Raw genomic sequence first — 21,222 nt, forward strand, 5'->3', positions numbered from 1 at the left:
GCTCCGCATCCCCCAGCTATGCCCTGTGACAGCCCAGACGCGAGCTGTGTAACAGGACAAGACTTTGGTCTGCCAAGACAGTAACAGAGCCCTTCAGTCCGAACCCCCTGCCCGGCCCAAGTCACCAGGACCCCACAAAGAGCAGAGCCAGGAACAGGCTCTGGGAGTCCGGACTCCGAGTCTCCTTCACCGGACTGAGATGCCCACTGTATATTTAGCACCCGCAGCATGTGCCGTGGCGTTAGATGCTTATGCTGACTGGGAAGTCTTAGCAGCAGAAAGAAGATGATGTTGAGTAACTTTTTTTAAAAAAATCAATGAAGAAAACAAGTAAATACTGACTGCCAAGTACTCAGCAAGTCAGAAAAAAGCAAGTTTCATAGAACTAAATAGGCAGAAAGTCAAATGCAGCATTTGAAAAAGCACTGCATTACTGCTGACTCTCCTTACCCCCGGCAGAGCCCGACTGAGGGGGAGCAGAGCTGAGCAGTTGGCTTCAGCACGTCTTAATGCAGGTCAGTCGAGCTAAAGGAGAGAAACGATTGCACTGTACCTTCGTACAGCCAGCTCCCTCCAAACGAGCCACTTGGTTTTTTTCCACTGCAGATGGCTTTGGCACCTCTTGCTTTTGTCTCCGTTTGGGTGCGCTGCCAGCTCCCTCTCTGAACCTGCCCCCTTCAGCGCGACTCCATCTGCAGCCATGTCAAATCCTGCCGTCTGGCTCTCCAAGCCGTGAGGCTGCTGCTGCAGCTCGGTGGAGGAGGACCCGCAGCACGCCGTACCTCGCGCTGCCCGTGCTGGGCAGCCTGGACCGCAATCAGCTTCTGGAAAAGCTGCTGCATGTTGGTGGTGGTGAGGGACCCCAAAGAGCGTGCTGAGCCAGCCCGGCCAACCGAGCACCGGCGTCCCAAACGAGGACAGACAGACACCAGCCAGCTGGTGATGGAAGCAGCTTCCTCGGCGCTGTCCGCTGCTCGCCCGCCCCACCGCAAGGAGAAGGCAGTTAAGAACAGCGTAAGGCTGGCACTGCCCAACAACAGCAACGCTTCGCTTCTCAATTTGAGACAGCAAACTTGGCCGTTCCCGACAGATCTCCCTAGAGAACAGATCCACAATAGCCCCAAAGCGCAGGGACGCGGCACCGTTACCAACCCGCAGCACCTTTGCAATCCGCTGTGCATAAAATGCCTTGGTTCCCCTTGGCTCTGGCAGGAACCTCTCACTTGACATTTCTTAGTCAGGGCTCCTTTTCCAGGACGTCAGCTGAGCTCTCACTCTTCAGTGTTCCCACACACAGCACTGTCATGGCTCCTGGCCATCAGCTTCAGTTTTCTTTCAGCCTCATGCAGACTTCAACCAGAGCTTTCCCAGTTCCAGGCCACAGGAACCGCTACAGGTTTTACCGCTCTTCGCTGAGCTTCCACTGAAAGGCAGCGGCAATCTTTGCCAAGTCTTGCCTGCACTTCCCGACAAAGCAAGGCTGAAGGACCCCGGATCGCAGGTCATAGACGGGACCCTCAGGACGCAGTAATAACTGACGGCAATGTTCAAGCACTGAGGAGGAGAAGATGCTTGTGTGGTTTTGTCGCTTGACTTTCACTACTGCCTGACATGGGGAACCATGCGATAAAGTTGTCTGGGCCAATGCACGCGGGGGTCCGGAGGGGCCAGCAGCAGCCGCCCAGCCCATCCCAGCACACGCCGCTCCCCTGCCCGGGCGCGAGGCACGGCTCAGGCGCGCCCCTCCAGCCCTGCGCTGCCCAAAGGCAACGCTAACCCTTTGCTTCCACCGGTTGTACCTAAGTGCGTGGCGGATCGCGGTCACTGCCTGCTACCCACCAGGGACCCCGGGAGATCTGCGAACTCATTTCAGTGCCGACCTCACTCCGAATTTGAAAGAGGCTCTCTGGAGATCCAAGACCAACGCATGAGCACAATGTGCCATTTAGCTCTCACCTCAGTCCTTCCCGCTGGAGCTTGCTGATGAGTAACCATCAGTTACAAATCAACGTCCCCTTTGTTTTCTGGCATTCTTCCTTTCCTCTGCAGGATTTGCAGAACAGCAATTAACATGTTCTTTTTTTCTGTATGACTCTTCTTTATCCAGCTCACTTAGAAATAAAAATTTTCTTCCTCCTTACAAGTGCATGACTTGTGTAATTTCCCTCTCAGTCAACTTTCTACAAGTACTGTTCACATCCCTTCCTCTGCTCTTGTGCACTGAACAGAATTGGTAAACAACTCTTATATTATGGATGTCACATCTAGTTTCCATCTAGCTTCATTTTATCTTTCTTGAGTGGAATGTAATAGAGGCCATATAATTTACAAAACTGTTCTCCTCCTGACCTGCTGCACTTGCTCAATTCTACAGAGAATGAACAGCACTGGAAAATTTATACCTCAGCCCACTTCAGAGTTTATGTTTGGGCCTATTTTTGTAAGACTGTTTTTGTGTTACTTGCTTATATTTTAAGAAATGGATCTTTTAACTGATTTCTTTCCAAGTGTGCTAATTTCAGTAAAGAAAAAATATCTTCATCTCTCCAGTCTGACTCCTCTTGGACACTGCCAAGGCCGTCTTCACCTAGCACTGCCCATCCAAGGAAAGCCTGCGGTCCCATCACCCCCCTACAGTACGACCCAACCATGGATACACGGTCTATCTGCTCTTCTATGGCCAAGTACAAACAGGTTACCTTCTCTTCACAGACACACAAGTATCGACCACCTTAGTACTGTAAGAAAACCATTTCCCAGTTCTATATCCAGCCACTGCCATAAGCAATAATCCTTTGCCATCCATGATGCAGGACAAATGATTCCCAAGACAGACTACACTGAATTATCCAACTACAGACTGGTTTGTACGTGTCCTACCACCTCCTGCTAGCACAGACCTAACCACATGCCACAACAGATGTTAAAAAAAATGGAAATACTCACAGATTTTTCTGTTTACCCAAACAAGTGAAGCTTCAGTTTTCTAGACAAAGTCCTCAACACTCCCACTGACAACAGTAGGCTATTTTTGTGACCACACATAACGTCTTTGTGAACACTGAGTAGGGATTAGCACTTTCCAATATCTGTATGAACATAAACTACAAATTTCTGCTCTGCTAATACACAGCGTTAAGCAGTTTAGCACCTGTGCCAGCAGCAAGCTCTGCTGCGACAACGGTTACAAGGCAAAGAGCTCACTGCTCTGATTTTGTGGGCAGGATCCTCCTTGGGAAGATGGAAGTAATTTTCTGCTTATGAAACAGTCTCTGTGTAGCAATTCAGAGCAGAAATGGTTTATAGCAGCCAAAGCCCAAGATGCAACCCCGCACCTGGCTCCCCAGTCAGCCCCATCAGGTGGCAGGACCGGCCCCCGGGATGGGCAGCAGGGCTCCTTACCTCGAAGCAATAGTCTTGTCCCAGGATGCTACTGTGGACTGGCTTGATGACCACCTCTTCCTCCATGCTGAGATCCAGAGCCTCAACAGCACTACTGGGACTGAGCAAAGACTCGTGGGAGCGCGATTCTTTCAGCCTCGGCATTAGATGGGATCTAGAGGAAAAATGTAACAGTATCAGTGGATGCTTTCCTTCCCAGAGAAATTATTTAGTCCATCTGTTAGCAACAACTGCAAAATATTCCTGGGAATTTTTTGCCATGAGATAACCAAGGGCCCCGAACAGCCGGGACTGCTACACTGTCCCATTTGTAATTTGGTGAGCAGGTTCTATTACAGGCTGTATGTTCAGTAAAAATGTTTTTTCCAAACTCCGATGCAGTCAGGACTACGTTATTAGAGGTTTGTAGAGCGCGGGTCTCTGCACAGCCAAATATGTCTTTAAACGGCCATCACACCGGCTGCGTGAGGCTTCCCAGGGGCGCTGGAGTGCGAGCGGCTCAGGGAGGCTGGCTGGCCCCAGCACGAACTGCGGCGCTCGGCAGTGCCACAGCCGGGCCTGCAGCACCCGGTGCTGAGCTCCGGTGGCGCTGAGCTCCGACTGCCAGCCAGGACTGGGTTTGCGTGCGCGTGGGAGATCCCATTAGCATCCTACTTCATTTCGTGCTGTCTCGCAGCACCCAGTCCCTACTGACAGAAGGACCGTACCTGCAAACGGGGAGGAATTAATGACAGATCCGTCCAAAACCCCAGACCTGGGCTCGCTCAGTGCGTACGGAGCGTGGCCGGGGAGCGGCCGGCACCGCCGGGGCAGACGCCACCCCCGGGCGCAGGTACCCCTCTCCCCACCAAAGCACGCATCTGTATCGCGGGTGCAGCCAGCGTGGGGATCCGCGCTCCGCAACCGATAACCCGAGGGCTGGTGTGCTCTCTCCCATTGTGACACACATCCCCGGGATGGGGACGGTGTGGAAAATAAGGCCATGATAGCCCTATTGATTGATCTAAATGCTCTGGAGTCCCACTGGCAGCATTTAGCAGCAGGGAGCCCACAGACAGCAAGCAGCACACCATTTTTGAGACAGCCAATACAATCAATGGTGCTGTAACTCTTAAAGCAAAACCAGAGAGCTCAAGGGGAGGAAAAAAAAAGAAAGATAGCTAGGAACTCCCAGGGAAAACAGAGCAAAACCATCAAGTGGCAAGGGAAAAAATAACTTGAAAGCAAAGGGAGCAGTTGCCTTCTCTATAGCCTGCACCATGTAAAATGTTCCTACGCCAGCCAGCTCACAAAAGCTCTGATCCCGGTGACTCTGACCTTTAAAACCTCTGGCAAGCACTTTAGGGTCTTCCAAAGAGACCACGTGTCCCTCTGTCTACAAAGAGCGTACGACGCCTTCTTCAAAGGCACGGAAGGACAGAAATAAGGGGAGTTTGAGATATTCTCAGCATGGTCTTTTATGAGCGAAACGACAATGCTCCCAGTATATTCTCAGATAGCTTTGTCTGCGTGTGTTGAGTTTTGTCGTTCTCTAGAATAAAGCTGACCAAAACACAGAGAAATGTCAATAGTGCATGCAAAATTCATAGCTTCCAGTGAATCACACGCCAAGCTGAATCCAGAAAACAGCCAAAGGAGACTCTAAGATAAACAGCAGCGGAAGATAAACAGGTGCTTCTCTAATTTGCCATTAAGATTCATGCCATCGATGAAGCCCCAGGTGATAAAGGCTCAGCCCGCAGCTGGGTTCTCCGGCTGAGCATGCTAAATGGGCAGCTCTGAAAGCTGCAGGCCACCCCCAGCAGCGCCGCGGGACAACCAGCCTGGGGACACCCTGCCCCAGGGCGCGGGGACAACCAGCCTGGGGACACCCTGCCCCAGGGTGCAGGGAAAACCAGCCTGGGGACACCCTGCCCCAGGGTGCGGGGACCGCACAGCCTCCAGGCACCTCCCTGCGTCACCGGGGCTGCGAGCCAGGACCAGCCGCGCCGATACCTGTTAGGGTGTCTGCAGAAAAACAGATGACGACACCACAATCTTTTTCTTCGGGGACAACCGCCGGCCCTCAAATGTTAAAAGCCCTGGGTTAGCGCTGCCCTGTGCTGGACCAGAAGCGGTGGCTTTGAAGCAAAAGGCTCTCTATCCCATTAGCGATTCTCTAAACTGCCCACTCACCCCCTATCTCTATGGTGAATAAATTGATCTTTAGGAACTGAGCACAGTCGTTTCCCAGTACTTTGTGGCAATTTTACACTATTTTCACAGAAAAGGGTCCATATCCTTTTCCTCTGAATGATACTGTAAATTAACTCTAACACAGGCAGACAGATCAAGTTACCTCTGGACGCCGAGTGCAGAACTAATATCCAGCAGCTCAAGAACTGGCAATACAGACTGCTCACCAAGCCCCGATAAGCCCAGAATCAAGGCGTTTACGGCAAATCTTATTTCCATATTTTACAGATGAAATTAGAAAAGGTAAGTAACCGAGCTGAGGCTTGCATGCTTGTGTGCACAAACAGAAATATTGATAATCTAAACCCACAACTCGGGAACTACATACTGTAACACACACGTACGTCACCAAGCTGGACTGCTTCACGCCGGCCTAAGAGTTTTTGTTAAAATTAAAACAAAACAAGTCTATTTTTCATTTAAAACTACTGCAGCTGCAAGGCTGCGGGTGGGCGTGCAGATGTGCAATACGAAGAATTACCAAGGGGGAGTTTCTCAGGACATATTATGTTCTCACCAGATTCAGCAAATGCGTATTTATATCCCTCCATACTCTGCCGTATGCCTCTGTGAACCCTAAAATTCCTGGGACTTTTCTTAGGCAGGAGGTTATTTGTCAGGTTCTTGCCTCGGCAGGACCTGCTCCCATGATGTCTTTTGATCAGATCCAACCCAGGTCAGTAACAGAAACATTTTTCACCAGATGCTGCACTGTACGGAGGGAGCGCTGCAGGTCTCAAACCAGCCCTAAAAGGCCCAGCATCTGTCTGTGTACCAAGAGCTAAGTGGGGAGATGTCATTAATTAGAGACTCTCGTTGGAAGTCTCAGCGGAAGGGCTGAGCGATCCCTCTGCCAGAGGCAGCCCGGGCAGAGCAGGATGAGCGATGCCTGCGCAGAGCCTCCCGGGGCGACTGGCCGCATCCCCTCCCCAGCACCCCAGAGCCGGCCCTGACGCCACGGGGCTTAACCCGCGGCAGCCCGGCACGGGCCGGGGGCCTGCGAACGCCCCGGAGTGCAAGAAGGGCTATACACCACCAGTCTTCAAAGGACACGCGGTCCTTTCATTTTAACACCCCGTTCTAGAGGAGAGAGCATTTCTCATGTCCTTTGGTAAGTAACACGACATTTGCGGCAGGAGTCCGTTTACTGGAAGGTGTTTGCAAGTCCCTGTCGCAGCTCCCACAGACTTCCCTTTTATTAACAGCAAGAAAAAGGTCCTGCTAAGGCCATAAGCTGCTTCCCTGACTCCGAGGGCGAGGGCACTCTTCTTCCCGAAAGGACCGCCCAGCCTCCCCCCGGTTTGGGCAGGGAGAGCATAAACCCGCCGTGCACGCGTTACAGCGAAGCCCTCGGCGCAATAATGTCTCTGTCTCGTACTGCATCAGGCCATAAAAGACCTGGAGGGCTCCATCCAGAGACAATTCATTGGCCAAGGGCTGGCAAGTGCTAAAAAAAACCCCAACAAATCTGCCTGCTGATGAAGAAATGCAGAAATACTAAGCACACAACGTGACGGCTGGACTCAGCCTGAAACGGGGCATCAGGCACCAGCGGGGCCGTGCTGGCGTGCCCCAGCTGCCGGGGAGACTCGTCTCCGTTCCCTCCAGCTCTGCCCCGAGATTCACCACCCGCAGCCAGATTTCCTCCTGGGGAGGCCGGCGCGTTTGCATCAGGAGACCCCAGCAACCTGATGTCCCCAAAGGAGCATAACGATACATCGCTGCTCCTGGGGCAGAAGCCATGATATAAGCAGGAGATGGATACTCCTCAGCTCTGCCTGCTTCCACCCAGCGCGGGCAGAGAGCAGCAGCCACGGGGACAGAGATACCCGTGAGTCCCTGGAAACTCGTGCTCTTCCTTGGCCAGCCAACAACCTAACAGGCAAACTCACCTGGAACATCATTTGCTTACTGTGTACGTACACTTCCAAGATGACAGAGGTACTTTGTTCAAATTCATCTCTCTACCATCACTTTTCAAAATGCTGCCTGGGGGGGCCATCCAATCTCTTGCTGTAATAACTCGCTGTGTATTCCAGGTCCCATCCCAGCTTACGTGAGCTGATCAAATTCAGTTCCTACACCTTTGTTTTAATATGGTGGGAATAGCCAGCTGCCCAGAGACATCTCACAGCAGGAAACCCTCTTTCCAAACAGCACATTCGGTTCCTTTTGCCATGGGCCTTATTTTAATCCCTTTCTACTTGCCTAAAGTTCAGTTGAAATGAAGGGGGGAAAAAAAATCTCATAAAAGACCACATTAGTTCTAAAGAGAAATAACATTACTGCTACCGGCACTGACCTGGAGAGTCCTACGGAGAGGCAGCCAGTCTCTGGTTATTAAAGAAAGAGGTTTACTGCCCAAGAGCAATGAGAGAGGATTGTTGTTCTAAATAATAAAAGTCATAAAACATTACCATGTGAAGGGATGCTGTCCCCCTCCGCCTGCTTCCTCCTAGGCAGCCAGAATTAGGGACGACAAGTATCATCGGGCTGTGACAGCACACCTAACCTAGCCAGGACCTTGCGGACTGCAGCAAGACTTTGGGGACAGAGAGGAACAAGCACGGAGGGACAATCCATTCTCCCCTCATCAAACTTCAGGGCTGGATTCTGAGCGATGGATGCAGCAACCGTCCGTCTGCAGCAGCGGCGCCACGCACGCAGCGGCTCCGCAGAACGGCTGGAGGGACTGCCCGGGAGGCCAGGCTCAACGTTCTTCAAGAACAAAGATACTCTGCCGAGGCTACAAGGAAGGAAAAAATGTAGGGCCTGTCTACACAGAATTATTCTGGAATAAGTCTTGTGTGTTGAACTCATACACTCTTATTCCTGGATTGCTTTCTTGTGAAGACAAGCCCTCAAAGGGGCAACCCCATCGATTTTCATTTCAGAACCTCACCTGCCTGAAACCACCCAGCTGCTGCGGAAAATTCTCCTGATATTTTTGAGAGAGAAACGAGCAGGGATCCTGGCTGGGTAGCTGCAGAGGGATGGAGCAGGCACAAAATGTAACACTGAAACATGGGGAAAAAACAATAAAGAGCCTTTCTTAAATCTCCTCCTGTTCCACTCTGAGAGCACAAGCAGATTGGGGAATTCTGAAGAAAGTCCAGGCACTAAGCTGAAGATGTCCCGTTAATACCAGCTGCAGAGTCGGCCCTTGCAACGTGACTGCCTCCCCACTGACAGGGGGATCTGATCTCCCGAATTACAGGTCTGAGCCTGCGACACGTCTCCTGGTCAGGAAACATTCCCTGCGCACAGCTTTTCAAGGGCTGACAGCTCTTTTCTCTGGCCAGCTGGGAAGAGGGTCTTTAGGGCAGCCCTCACCCTCTTGCCAGCACACGTCCGCTGCAGGGGTCCTACACGCACAAACGCAGCAGAACAGACCGCGAGATCCACGTGCAGCGTAGACAGAATTTAAATCTGTCTCCAGCCTGGGGATTAGGTTTTGTCATGACGGAGAACAAAGTGGACAACTCCACCAAATTGATTTGCAACATCAGATGGGAGAAGGATTTTAGCAGGCGCAGATGGGAGTAAATCACACGCCATCCTCTGCCAGCTTCACCACGGGCAGCAAAATCGGGCGCCGGGGAGCCGTGCTGTGCGCAGGCTGTCCCACCTGAGGCTCAGAGCCTCGCTGCTGCTGGTTACGGACTGGGACTACGCTCTCTGCAGAGCCCAAACTGGCCCGACGGCTGCATTTCTTCCCGCAGCAGATGCAAACCAGGCTCTCCTACACAGCAGCGCTCCCCCGAGCCCTCTCCGTGCCTCGCTAGCGTTGCCTGCGTGACCCCCCCGCCCGCTGCTGACGTCCCGCTAACCTCCTGACCACTGCTGGGAGTTCTCAGCCATTCCTCCCCAATGCCTCATCCTGCCTCATTTTAACAAATAAATAGGAAAGTGATGTTATGGGAATAACCAAGAACAACAGCACAAGAGAACTTGCACGCTTCCAGAAGATGAGAGAATGTTTTTTTTCCCCGTAGGACAGGATGCGTGGATGAAGTCTCAGCATGTCCTTCTCGCCGACCTGCTAACCTGAACTTTCTCCCACGGTTTTCTGAACGCCAGCTGCTGATCTCTGCCCTGGCAGTGCCGCGGTGGGCAGCCGCGGAGGTGGGTGCTCCGCAGCCTTTGGGGCTCTCCGGGCGGCAGGGCGCCGGGAAGCATCACTCAGCACGCCGGCGACGGGAAGCCGCTGTCACATGCTACCCTCACTAAGGCAACACCTTCGCTGAGCAACACAAAGGACATGTAATTAAACTTATTAATGCCTGCCCTTGTTTTTAGACTGTTCTCAGTTTTAACCGGCAGCAGAATTAATTACATTCAAAAGGACTTTGTCAGCTCGTACCAGATTCCAAATGTTGTTTTTGCCAGAGCAAACCTGAAGGACGATTTTAACCCGTGACATTCACCTGAGCATGGGTATTTGTTTAACAAGGTGCCACTGCAAAGTTTGTCAGCGACAACCTGCAGGTCCAGCACAGGATAACCAGCAAGGCCGTTGACTGCATTTGTAACGTGCAAGATGAGAGAAACTGCAAAAGCGAGCAAAACATCTCAACGGCAAGAAACAAAAGGTGATCAGAAGTATTACTTGAGTTTCAGTAACGAAAAATGTTGTAAAGAAGCTCAGGCAGTAACTTCTCCCTCCTTCCCCGGAGCGGAACGGCACCATCTTGCCTTTAACAGAAACTGACACTTCATAGAACAAAAATTACCTTTTCTTATCGCATCAGCCTAAAGCAGCGCACATGACTGGCGCTGCCTCTGTGCACATCGCATGCAAAGAGCAGGCAGAGATCCACCGCTCTTCGGAGTTCAAACCCGAGCACAGCCCTGAGAACCAGTCATTCCCACAGCACCGGTCTGGAGCCGGTCGGGACTGTAGAGCCCCGAAAACCACCCGGGGAAGCTGCAGGGAGGCCCGAGCGAAACGAGGACGTAGGGCTGCTGCGAGCCCCCCGCTCCCTGCCACCCCCGAAACCCGGGGTGCTCCCCAGCTGCACCGGACGGCGGGAGGAGGGTGGGGATAAAGGTTTTGATTTTTATCCACTGAAATTTTGCTTAGCGTAAGCCTAGAGGCAGAATCTGGACAAGAAAGAAAAAGCAAGGCAGGATCTCTCCTCCTGGATTAACCGCAAGGAAATTGAAGTCGCAAGCCCCGTCTCCCACACCACGGCCCTGGCTCCCGAGCCCGGCCGGGGGCGGCTGCCCGAGGCAGCGACGATGTTTTAATAAATAACGATGAAAACAAATTCTTAGCGCACGGAATCATGGACGGAGCGCTGCTAAAAATAAACAACCCCTGCCGAGGAACCGGGCTGAGAGCGAGGGGCGGGCTGCAACCACCCGCCGCCGGCTGCCGAAGCGCCGCAGCGGCCTCCCGGGCGCCGCGGCCCCGCTCCGCTCCCTCCCCACGCACACGCGTGTGCACAGGCGTGGACGCACGCACGCACACCCCCCCCCCCCCCCCCGTACCCGCACTCACCCGCGGGGCCCGGCTCCCGCCTCGCCGCCGCCCGCTCCGCCTCGGCCATGCCCCGCTCCCCGCCGCCCCGGGCCGGCCCCGCCCCGCTCGGCCAACCGCGCCGCTACCGGGGCCGCCGGATTGGTTGCGCTGTAGCTGGGCAGAGCGCCCCGGGCCCGCCGCCCCCCGCTCGCCGGGTGCAGCCCCGGGAGCGGTGGCGGAGCCCCGCGGGTTCGGCTGCGGGGGGGGGGGGGCCGCCGTCGCCGCCCGCGCCTCCGCGCAGCCCGGAGGGCTGCGCGGAGGCGCGGGCGGCGACGGCGGCCCCGCGTTGGGCGAGCCGCTCACGCCCAAGCCAGGCTGTCCCGCGTCCCTTCGCCGTTTTCATTTTGCTGGGCTAAAAATGGGGAAAACAGCGATTTTCTAACAGCCTGTCTTTTTTTTTATTATTTTTTTTTGGCAAAAAACTAACCGCTTCCCTCCTCCTCGGCTCGGAGGCTGTCCTGCGGGCTGGTAGTAGCGGGGAGGGGAGAGGGAAGGCAGCAGCCTGCCCGCTGCCAGGCCGCCCTTGCCCTTGGGTGCAAACACGCACACACGTTCCTTTCCCATTTTGGAAAACCCGAGTCACTGACCTTTGCAACAGCGCAATCCACAGTAAGGAGTAGCGTCTGCAGCAGCAGCCAGCTGCACCTGCGTGAGCCATGATCCGCACCCCGGCACCCCTCAACGCTCGGAGCGATCCCGCATGAGAACTCAACGCCAGCCGGCACCCGGCGAAGCTCATGTGAACGCCGCGCTCACGGCCCGGCTCCCCGGCGCTGCCAGCGCAGCTTGGGGCTGTCGAAGTGCAGACTCACAAACCACAGTGCCCAGAGCAGCAGGTAAGCGCGAGAGGAGGACGCGAGACGGTGGAGAAGAGAGGGGAAGGCTACGCAGCATGGTCCCACTGTCCTGATTGCCACCATCCTCACCCAGCCCACGCCGACACGTTCCCAGAGCCAGACTGCGGCTGTCACCGTGGCGTATTCAAATGCCTCCATTACTCATCAAGAACAAAGTAGGACTATCTAGTAAATGAAAAACCACCACATGGCACTGTCCCCTGCCTGTTATTTATGGCTGCTTCCTTTTCCACTTTTCAAAGGCTACCGTCCGTGTCTGCAGTAAATCATAAATCCTCCAGCTCATGCAAGGCTGCTCCGGATCCGGGGAGAAAGCAGGCACCTGGGCTGCAACCGCTGGTCAGCATTGGAGGGGAAAACGGGAACAAAGGTAAACACCCCTGATTAAAAGGAATGCTCGGGGTTTTGCCAAACCAGAGGGGAAGGAAGCAGCTCTCGGAGTGGGAGACTGGCAGGTCCTGCCCGAGGCAGCAGGCACGCGTCTCGCCTCCTCCAGTGACTTGCAAGCCGGATTCCCAGACGGATCGTCCCTCTGGCCAGCACCGCTGCCTGTGGCGCTGACAAACGACCCAGAATTCGCAGGTTCTCTGCCCAGCTCCGACACTAACTCCCTGCACATCCTCACTTAGTGCCTCCCGTCCTCCTCAGCCGGAGAGGTGGGCACGACCCTCTCTCACCTCCAAGGGATCCAGAAAATGTGAAGGACTGGCAGCATTATTGCGGGGCTTGAATAGCAAGGAGCACTGTCTGTCACCTAAGGCCAGTGGGGTCCTCTTCTTCCTTCCAGGGTGAACCGGTCCCCACCACGCCCCGGGGCCGAGGGCATCAGCTCACCGGCCGTGCCGGGACGAGCAGGTTGTGCGGCAGAACGCCCCGGCCAGTGCCTTTCCCGCCTTGCCTCCTTAGCAGAGCACATGCAGACCCCTTCCCCTTGCAGTCTGCAAACAGTGCTCTGGATTTAGAACATTTTGCCTCGTTTTTGCTTCCCCCCGTTTCCCCCGCCAGCGATTTGAAGTTTTCTCACCCTTTGTTGGCAGATGCCATGCAGAGAGACAAGCTCGCTGTCCTTGATCTGCTTTTCAGGGCTTCTATAAAGTAGGGCACCAGCATCAACCCAGCGTCGGGTTTTTGATACATTGCTGGAGTAGCCAAAAATAATAACAGGCAGCTTCAGTCAATCTTCTCATTCTCAAATCTGCAGCAGCAGCAGCACAGGGGTCCTTTGTGCCGCAGAGCAAAAATACGGTGCACGCCAGACCGAAATCCCGGTCAGCAATCCACAGCCATTCCCGCCTCTGGGCCGGGCTCTCCAGCAGCTCCCGTGCAAGTGCACTTGGGTCCCCAACGGGGAGCCCTCGCCTTGTGGGCTCCCCTTCCCACAGCCATCAGTGCTTTGTTCTCCGTATTTCCTTTAGCACCTTATCTCCCTCGCTGCGGCGAAATGCTAAGGTCAAGTTACACTTTTACCAACCCTTTTATCTTTCTGGCAAGGCACGAAAATGCAGAACCTGAACTTTGGAATGAGCCCTCACACCTGCAGCGGGTAGAGAGCGGAGCAGACCCAAGGCAGCGGGAGAAGAGAGAATCCAGGTTCTCTCTGCAGGCCAGCACTGGAATGTTTCTGTTGCGCGTTCAGACGCGTTATTAGGACGATCTGGAAGGAAGCGCCGGACCCAACGAGCACGTGCTTTTGGCCTGTGTTCGGCAGGAGGCCAGATGTGCTGGGAACTGTGGCAGCTCCAGCCGACGTAAGGACCCGGCGGAGCTTCGCTGCTGCTAACCAGATGACAAGGAAGGAGACCAGCAAGATCCAGCGAAAGAGCTGTTTGCTGGGAGTTGCCCAGCTGACTTTCCCCTGTCCCAAACCTGAAATTCCAGACGGTCGGTCTGTGCAGGACTGGCACAGGAGCCAGGCATCGGGAGATGAAGTAGCGTACGAACCTGGAGCCCCCAGGTGCTGCACATTCATTCTCACGCTCTCACCTCCGCGAGTGACGAATGTGTTTCCCAGAAGGAACGCGCTGCCGTGCCGCTGCCCCAGCGGGCTGCTCCATCGATCACGCTGTGCTGGGCTTGGTCTCTAAAACATGCAAACGTCTTGGGGCTATAGGCCTGTGCTGCACAGGTCATTCATTCCCCCCCTCCGCAGCCTCTGGACTGAATATCCTTGTGTAGCTCCGGAGGTACAGAAGCTGAAACTCTGCAGACCGGGCCTCGGGACCGCTCTCCCCCCTCCCCAGGGAGTGACAGGCAGCAAGGGAACACACTCCGTTGACTCAATGTTTCAATGCTGCTGCAGTGAACGTTACTACCACCAAACAGAAGTCTGTCCGTCAAAGTCTCGGCTAATTTTATTCCAAGCCAGGGATTATCCCAGCTTCCCAGCAAGCTGGTACCTCATTCCCCATCTGCACAAGGGGGTGTTTCCCTGCAGACTGTTCTTCCCCCAGGCGGCTGTTCGGAGGGTGATCCCCAGGTGTGCAACACGGTCAGAGCTCTTGCTGCTTTGCCAACGCCGGCATCCTCGCCGGGGGGCCGTACCTGACCTCCACCCCTTCACGTTTCCACCTCCCGTCACTCACGGGATCCCAGCACCCACCCACCCGACTCACTGCTTAAGGCAGCATTTGTGAAAGGAGAGCCGCTGTGCTCCGTCGAGGGCAGGTAAAATAGCACCTTCGGTGGGTTAGTAGAGCGAGTTTTCCATTCACAGCTAGGCTCAGTGATTATTACTTGTAGTCCTCTTTTCTTGGGTCACTTTTTCTCCTTTGGTCCCAGCCGGGCCTGGCCTACTCTGTTCCCTGGGCTGGACAGGGGAGGATGGTCAGACGCGGCTTTGCCTCCAGCCCTCTGGGCAGCCGCCTTTCCAAACGCCTGCTGTGTTTACCTTTTTGAGCTATTAAACCCAGCTATCTCTCACATTTTATTGACTGTGAAGCCAGTGCTTTATGACCACGCCGTCTATCACTGGGAAAAACGAATTCCCCGATAACCTTGAAGAGTTAGAAGTGGAAGGGACTGTGATTACCCAGATTTATTCCAAATTCACAGTTAAAATCAAAATGCCCTTTGATGTCCTAAAAAGCACTTATTTTTGAAAGTCCGAACAATCCCGTATTTCAGCATAATTAACATTAAAAGACACGTAATTGCACGACTGGCTGGCTGTTACTGGGTTGCGGCTCCAGCGTTGGGGTGGCCATAGTCATTACCGTGGGCCTCTTGTGAAGATCTCTTCGATGGATGTACTGCAACCTCTGGCACCATCAGCCAACGTACGGATTTCACTGCAGACACCATTGCATCAGCTCTCGGGACTGCCCGTGTTCCTCCATCAGCCGGCACAGGCCCACAGGAGCCCCGGAGCGCTCAAGGCGACAGCGGGCCAGCCGGTGACCTTGCCTGCATTTCTGTTTGCTCATTTTGTCCTTCAGTTCGGTTTCGGCAAAAAGGTAATCTGAGGGTGAAGGGCACAAAAATTACCCAGGCCTTGCAGACCACAGGAACAATGGCCAGGTTAAACTAAGAGATTATGAAAAGATTTCTTCACTTGCTTTATTAAAATGTGCTCCATGTTCACAAAAGCCGGGCTGCGGCCATGTAGCAGAATTGACATCTAGCACTTCTGAAAAATCAGGCACCGCATCAAATAGTATTTACACCGAAGGAATACTTAACCTCTGAGTAATGCTGCCTTTTACTCCCTATCTCGCGGTGGCTAGACAGTGGGGCTGGACCGGCCAGTTTCTCTTTTTGCTTGTAATTAGCTTCACTTCTCTGCTCTCCTGAACAGGCATTAGACTTTCCTCTAGGAACGTAATCCCGATCAACAGGAAACCTGTCTTTACTGAGATGCCACTCATCTTTTCTGGAGTTTTTATTTAAAACGTAACGTGGTTATTAGCAGCAGGTTTTTATAAACCTTTTTGTGAGGTCCCATTCCTGCAAACATTCAATATCATTTTGTGCTATTAGTCTCGCTTCAGAGACACTACTTAACATTCAACGACAATTTGAGCCAAGAAGCATTTGCAGGAGTCAAGTTTTGAATTTCAAATCTAAACTACACAGGGGTACCGACGGCATATGACTTTGAGCCTGACAAACATAAATACATGTTTTAGCATCTAAACTACATCTTATTTTGATTTGTCCTTCTGTCTAACAATATTGGCATATATAATAGCTTCAGTTTGATAGGTAATAGCTGACTTCAGAGACTGAATGATGTTCTTAAACAAAATGATGTTCTTAAAAAACAACATCCAATCAATGAAAAGTTTATAATCAGAATAAAGTTAGGAAAATGTTCTTTTGCTGCTGCTGAACTCTTCCTTAAAAAAAAACCCAAAGAAAAGCTCAAAGCATTTTGAAGTTTGTTTTGGTTGTGTGTATTTTATCCAGAGATGGCACCAGGATATAAAGCTAATTTCTTCCAATTGCTATCTGCCTTCTGGCCAGATAGACTTCAGTGTCTTTTAGGGATATAAAGCACATCCTTCTCACGGGACCCTTCTTTTCAGATGGAATGAGAGATTCACACCGATGAAGTCAGCGATTTTTCTATGACTTTCAGAGCTGTAACTGTAGGCGGTCCATCCCCGGGAGCGCCCGCGCTGTCCCCTGCTCTCCTCTGCCTCTGGCATGTTCCAGGAGACAGAAGCCCTTGGAAGACACAGAATATTTCTGCACTCTTGTACACAGCATCTGAGCGTACGCTGCCAAGGTAAAGGGAAATCAGAAAGCGCTAAGGAATGCTGGAGGCAGAGCCAGTGCCCGAGCGGGTGCACGCTCCCAGCCCCCGGGCGCTGTCCTGGGCTTGTCTCGCAGGCATGGGCGCTGGAGGTAGCTACGAGCCCCCTTCCCCTGACCGCCTGGCGCTTGCCCTTCCGGGGTGCTCTGCACAGCCAGCTACCCACAGGAACCAGTAGTACTGGCACGGGAACCACAGCACCTCCACCAACAGCCACAGCCATACTAAAGCATCTCCAAATCCCCAAGTAGTAAGACACGTCTGTCTGCAGAGTCCGTGCAGCCATGCCCGACAGAACGGGACCTCGGGAGAAGCCATTCGCCCTGGAAAGCTTGCATATCCTGACTGCAGTCCCCATCTCCCCCCCCCCCCCCCAACATACAGGTAGGAAAAGGAAAGATATTTTTAAAGATCGCCTCACTATTCCTGACTGGTGTCTCCATATCTCTTCCCTGACTCGCACTGCTCATCCATTTCCAGGGATGACCCGTTTGTTTTCCCCGAGCAGCGTGGGGCACAGCTCCGCACCGAGCCCGCGTCAGCCCGGCGACCCCGCTGGGCCCCCCGGCCCTCCCTGGCCGGGCTGGCTCTTACCGTTCCAGACTCCCTGACCAGGAATTACTCTTTGCAGTACTGGGATGCACTGCACCAGTTCTCCAGCTCATTTTTAAAAGTGCCAGTATCGTTGCTGCATGCTTCATGCGATACCGGGGGCAGCTACTTCCAGAGCTGATGTAAAAATTGTTATTAAAACTTACAAACTGTGAAAAACTCTTAAAAAGTCCAAATCCTGGCACTGCCCTAAATTAAATTACAGCCGCAGCCTGCTAGGGGTACACGGATAAGCACAGAGCCAAGCTTGCGTGCAGTCCTTATCCACAACCCGCACCTGCTGCTCCCTTCTGAAAGTTTAACTAATGAACGCAGCGTACAGCCCAGAGGATTTAAGGTCAGAGTGAAGACTCAGGGATGAAGAACAGATTGAACGGGGTTCATAAATGACAGCCCCATTTTAAACCTAAAATTAATTTTTTCAATAAATTAGGGCAAGCGAGCTTTCCTCCACCTCAGACAATGCAGCTCTCCCTGGGTATAGACTGCTGGCGGGAGGAGGAGGGCACGTGCACTCAGGAATCAATGCTAATACCCTAAAAAATTAATCTCTGAAAATTACTTCAATGGAATAGAAATGATTTCATATAAATCTCTGTGTAGCAAGAGCTGATAAAGTATCAGAGTGATACCTGGAGTAAGTACAGCCGGAAAAAAAAGGCTTTGTCTTTTTTACCCAGGGCCGGTGCGGTCACTCTGCCTTTCTGTGCCTCAGTTTCCCAGCTGTGGACACAGGCTGCTACATCAGTGAACCCGTCAAAGCTGCCGGGGTCTGTCAAGAGCTGGTTAGAGCTAGGATGTGGCTTCCCGAAGATGAAAACACAGGCTATTCTACTTCAAACGAGAGTCGTGGTTTGTGATTTCAGAATACAGCCGGGATGGCACTCTCCAGGGAAGGGAGGGACAGGCTCTTATCAAAGCCACGTAAGTGTACTGGGCTCTGGACGTGTTTATGAATGCGAATGTGGTTATAGAGAGCGTGCCTTTCGGTACCTGCAGGAGAAAGCCGGCCATGGTGGCAACAAGCTTTGCAAATCTAAATCAGACCTCAGAAGTACAAAGTCTCTCAACCTGGCTGAATAACATTAATTAAAAGAAGACGATGAGCAGCATGTCAGCTTTGCTGCCGACTGTTCCCTCGGGGAGCTGCGGACCTCCAGCCTCCCCTTCGCCCCGCCTGAGCCATGTCAGCCTTGCTGCTGAGCTTGCAGGGGGTTGCGCTGCTCCTGCCTCGCTGAAGGGCAGACCCGTGTACCTGCATCCCGCCCTCACCTCTGCACGGATCCTGGGGAGGGGACGCAGAGCCAGGCTTAGAGCCAGCCTGGAGGGGAAGGGGCTGCAGAGCCAGGCTTAGAGCCAGCCTGGAGGAGAAGGGGCTGCAGAGCCAGGCTTAGAGCCAGCCTGGAGGAGAAAGGGCTGCAGAGCCAGGCTTAGAGCCAGGCTTAGAGCCAGCCTGGAGGGGAAGGGGCTGCAGAGCCAGGCTTAGAGCCAGCCTGGAGGAGAAGGGGCTGCAGAGCCAGGCTTAGAGCCAGCCTGGAGGAGAAGGGGCTGCAGAGCCAGGCTTAGAGCCAGCCTGGAGGAGAAGGGGCTGCAGAGCCAGGCTTAGAGCCAGCCTGGAGGAGAAGGGGCTGCAGAGCCAGGCTTAGAGCCAGCCTGGAGGAGAAGGGGCTGCAGAGCCAGGCTTAGAGCCAGCCTGGAGGAGAAGGGGCTGCAGAGCCAGGCTTAGAGCCAGCCTGGAGGAGAAGGGGCTGCAGAGCCAGGCTTAGAGCCAGCCTGGAGGAGAAGGGGCTGCAGAGCCAGGCTTAGAGCCAGCCTGGAGGGGAAGGGGCTGCAGAGCCGGTACTGCAAACGCAGCAGTACTGTCCTGGGCCGCGCTCTCGGTGACACGCGTCGGCTCCCAGTGACCTGCTAGCCTAGAGAGTGGACGGGGTGCCGGGATCTCACAAGCATCTTCCCTTCGAGGGGTGAAAGCTCAACTCTAAATTTGGTCTAAGCTCTCTTTTTAAAGGGTTGCCTGTGACAGCAGAAGATAGCAAGTTTAGAAAACCCTAAATGTTGTTACCAACATATGAGCTTCAAACCGAGAGGTCAACCAACATTTGTTTTCCTAACATTCGATTACTTATTTCTCTCGGAGAGATGAAATTAGACCCAGTCAATCTTTCTGACCAGCAACACTTTTTACCACCTTCTGGATGGGACGTGAAGAGATTCCTGAATGAGCTTTGTCAGCAGCCCTGTCTGATACATGAAAATCTCCATCCTCGGCTGCCACACCAGGGACGCAGCGGGGAACCTGACCAAAAGCTGCCTGCTGCGGGAAGGGAATGGAGGCAGGAACGGGGACCGGTCTGAGCCCCGGTTCGGTAGCTGTACAGGGGAAACAATTCCCTTTTGTAACCAAGTCATTTTAAATCAGTCTAGTTAGACAGATGCAAAGCACTGACACAGATGCACTGAAACTGGTTTGATCCTTGCCTGAACAGGATTAACTTGCCTCAGTTATTAACCAAATCAAACTCCAGCTCATCTTCATTGCAAAAATGCCTGTATTTTACCCTGATAGTTGTGCCGTGCAGAATTTGTACAGGGAGAGACTCTGGGAGGGTTTTCCTTTGCGGTAGGTATTTGGGGTCACCACACAGCTCCCCACAACCCGGCTTGGCCTCCGTTAACTCCTCTGAGGCAGAAGTGTGCCTGCCTCACCTGCAATTTTACTCCATTCTTAATGTGTAAACTTACATTTTAGGCCATTAGCCTGTACTGATCGCAAGAAGGGTTCAAACCACTTAGACGCACTACACTAAGAGCCTGAGTTGATGTAAGTAGATTGAGTTAAAATAAACACTGCTGCACGGACGCATCTTTGTCCGCAGATCTCGCCTGGGCTGCGCTCCCTACACCCACTCTGACTCTTGCCTTTTCCACTCACTGTCACTGGCTTTGCTTTGTGGTTCGTTCCCCAACTCTGAAGGGTTAAATCTGCATAGCAGAAAACAAAAATTCTTATTTTGCTTTCTTCTGAGAAAATTCAAAATGTTTTGATCTGGAAAGTTAGGGTTTAGATTTTGTTCTTGCATTTAATTTCTTAAAACACTGATTTCCACACATATTTTTTCTTCCTCTGCTGGAATATAAAACCGTCCCTGGGAAGAGCCAGCAACCCTCTCTGCCCCGCTCCCCATCCTCTGAACTCCCACTATGCCAGTGCCACTAAACCACTTTTTCTGATCCTGACAGATGCTAAGCTTAGGTCAAATCCCTGGGAATACATGGGGCCAGCGTATGTTCTCATTAACAAAATTGCAATCTGCTCCTGAGCTGATGAGGCTGCCCTGGATTTACACCATCCCAGCTAAAACCGGGCTCTGTTCTGGAGGGGCGCGTGTCTGCGGGCACACGTGGCTGATGGCTCTGTGCCTTCTCTGATGAGAAGGGAGATGAAGCAAAGAGAAGGGGCAGAGTATGGTGGGCCACAGCGTCCCCACCCCAACCGGGGTAACATCTCTGGCACGCTGGGGAAGTTTAACCAGCTCAGGGCTGCGATGGTGCCGGACTCCCATCAGCTGGCTGTTAGCGGAGTGATTTACTCTGGTAACACAAGCTGTAAATCGGTAAATCAGAACCTGCTCCACTTGGGGAGGCAGCTGACAGATTTGTAGATTTAAGTGACTATAAAGATCAGCCTACTTCGCTGAGCACGGCCAGGCTGGCCCAGGGAGCTGAGCTGCCCACGGCAGAGGCTGCCGACGCCGCTGCAACGTCTGCCCTGGAGCGCGAGCTGCCGGCAGCTCCCCTCGCTCGGCACTGACCGCGCCTGCCGGGCCCCAGCCGTCAGA

At 53.3% G+C, this 21,222-nt stretch overlaps 1 protein-coding gene across 1 annotated transcript in view; it reads right to left on the reverse strand.

Annotated features, from left to right (window-relative positions):
• Window positions 1-21,222, reverse strand: part of DAB2IP (DAB2 interacting protein) — a gene marked incomplete at its 5' end in the record, with an annotated part of 206,941 nt that overhangs the window by 39,635 nt on the left and 146,084 nt on the right. Inside the window, one exon of the mRNA XM_082327221.1 lies at window positions 3,403-3,556. Within this exon, the coding sequence (XP_082183347.1) occupies window positions 3,403-3,556 (154 nt within the window). The remainder of the gene's footprint in view (window positions 1-3,402; window positions 3,557-21,222) is intronic.

This window comes from Platalea leucorodia, assembly GCF_965183815.1.
Source record: "Platalea leucorodia genome assembly, chromosome: 15".
In the NCBI taxonomy this organism is placed as follows: domain Eukaryota; kingdom Metazoa; phylum Chordata; class Aves; order Pelecaniformes; family Threskiornithidae; genus Platalea; species Platalea leucorodia.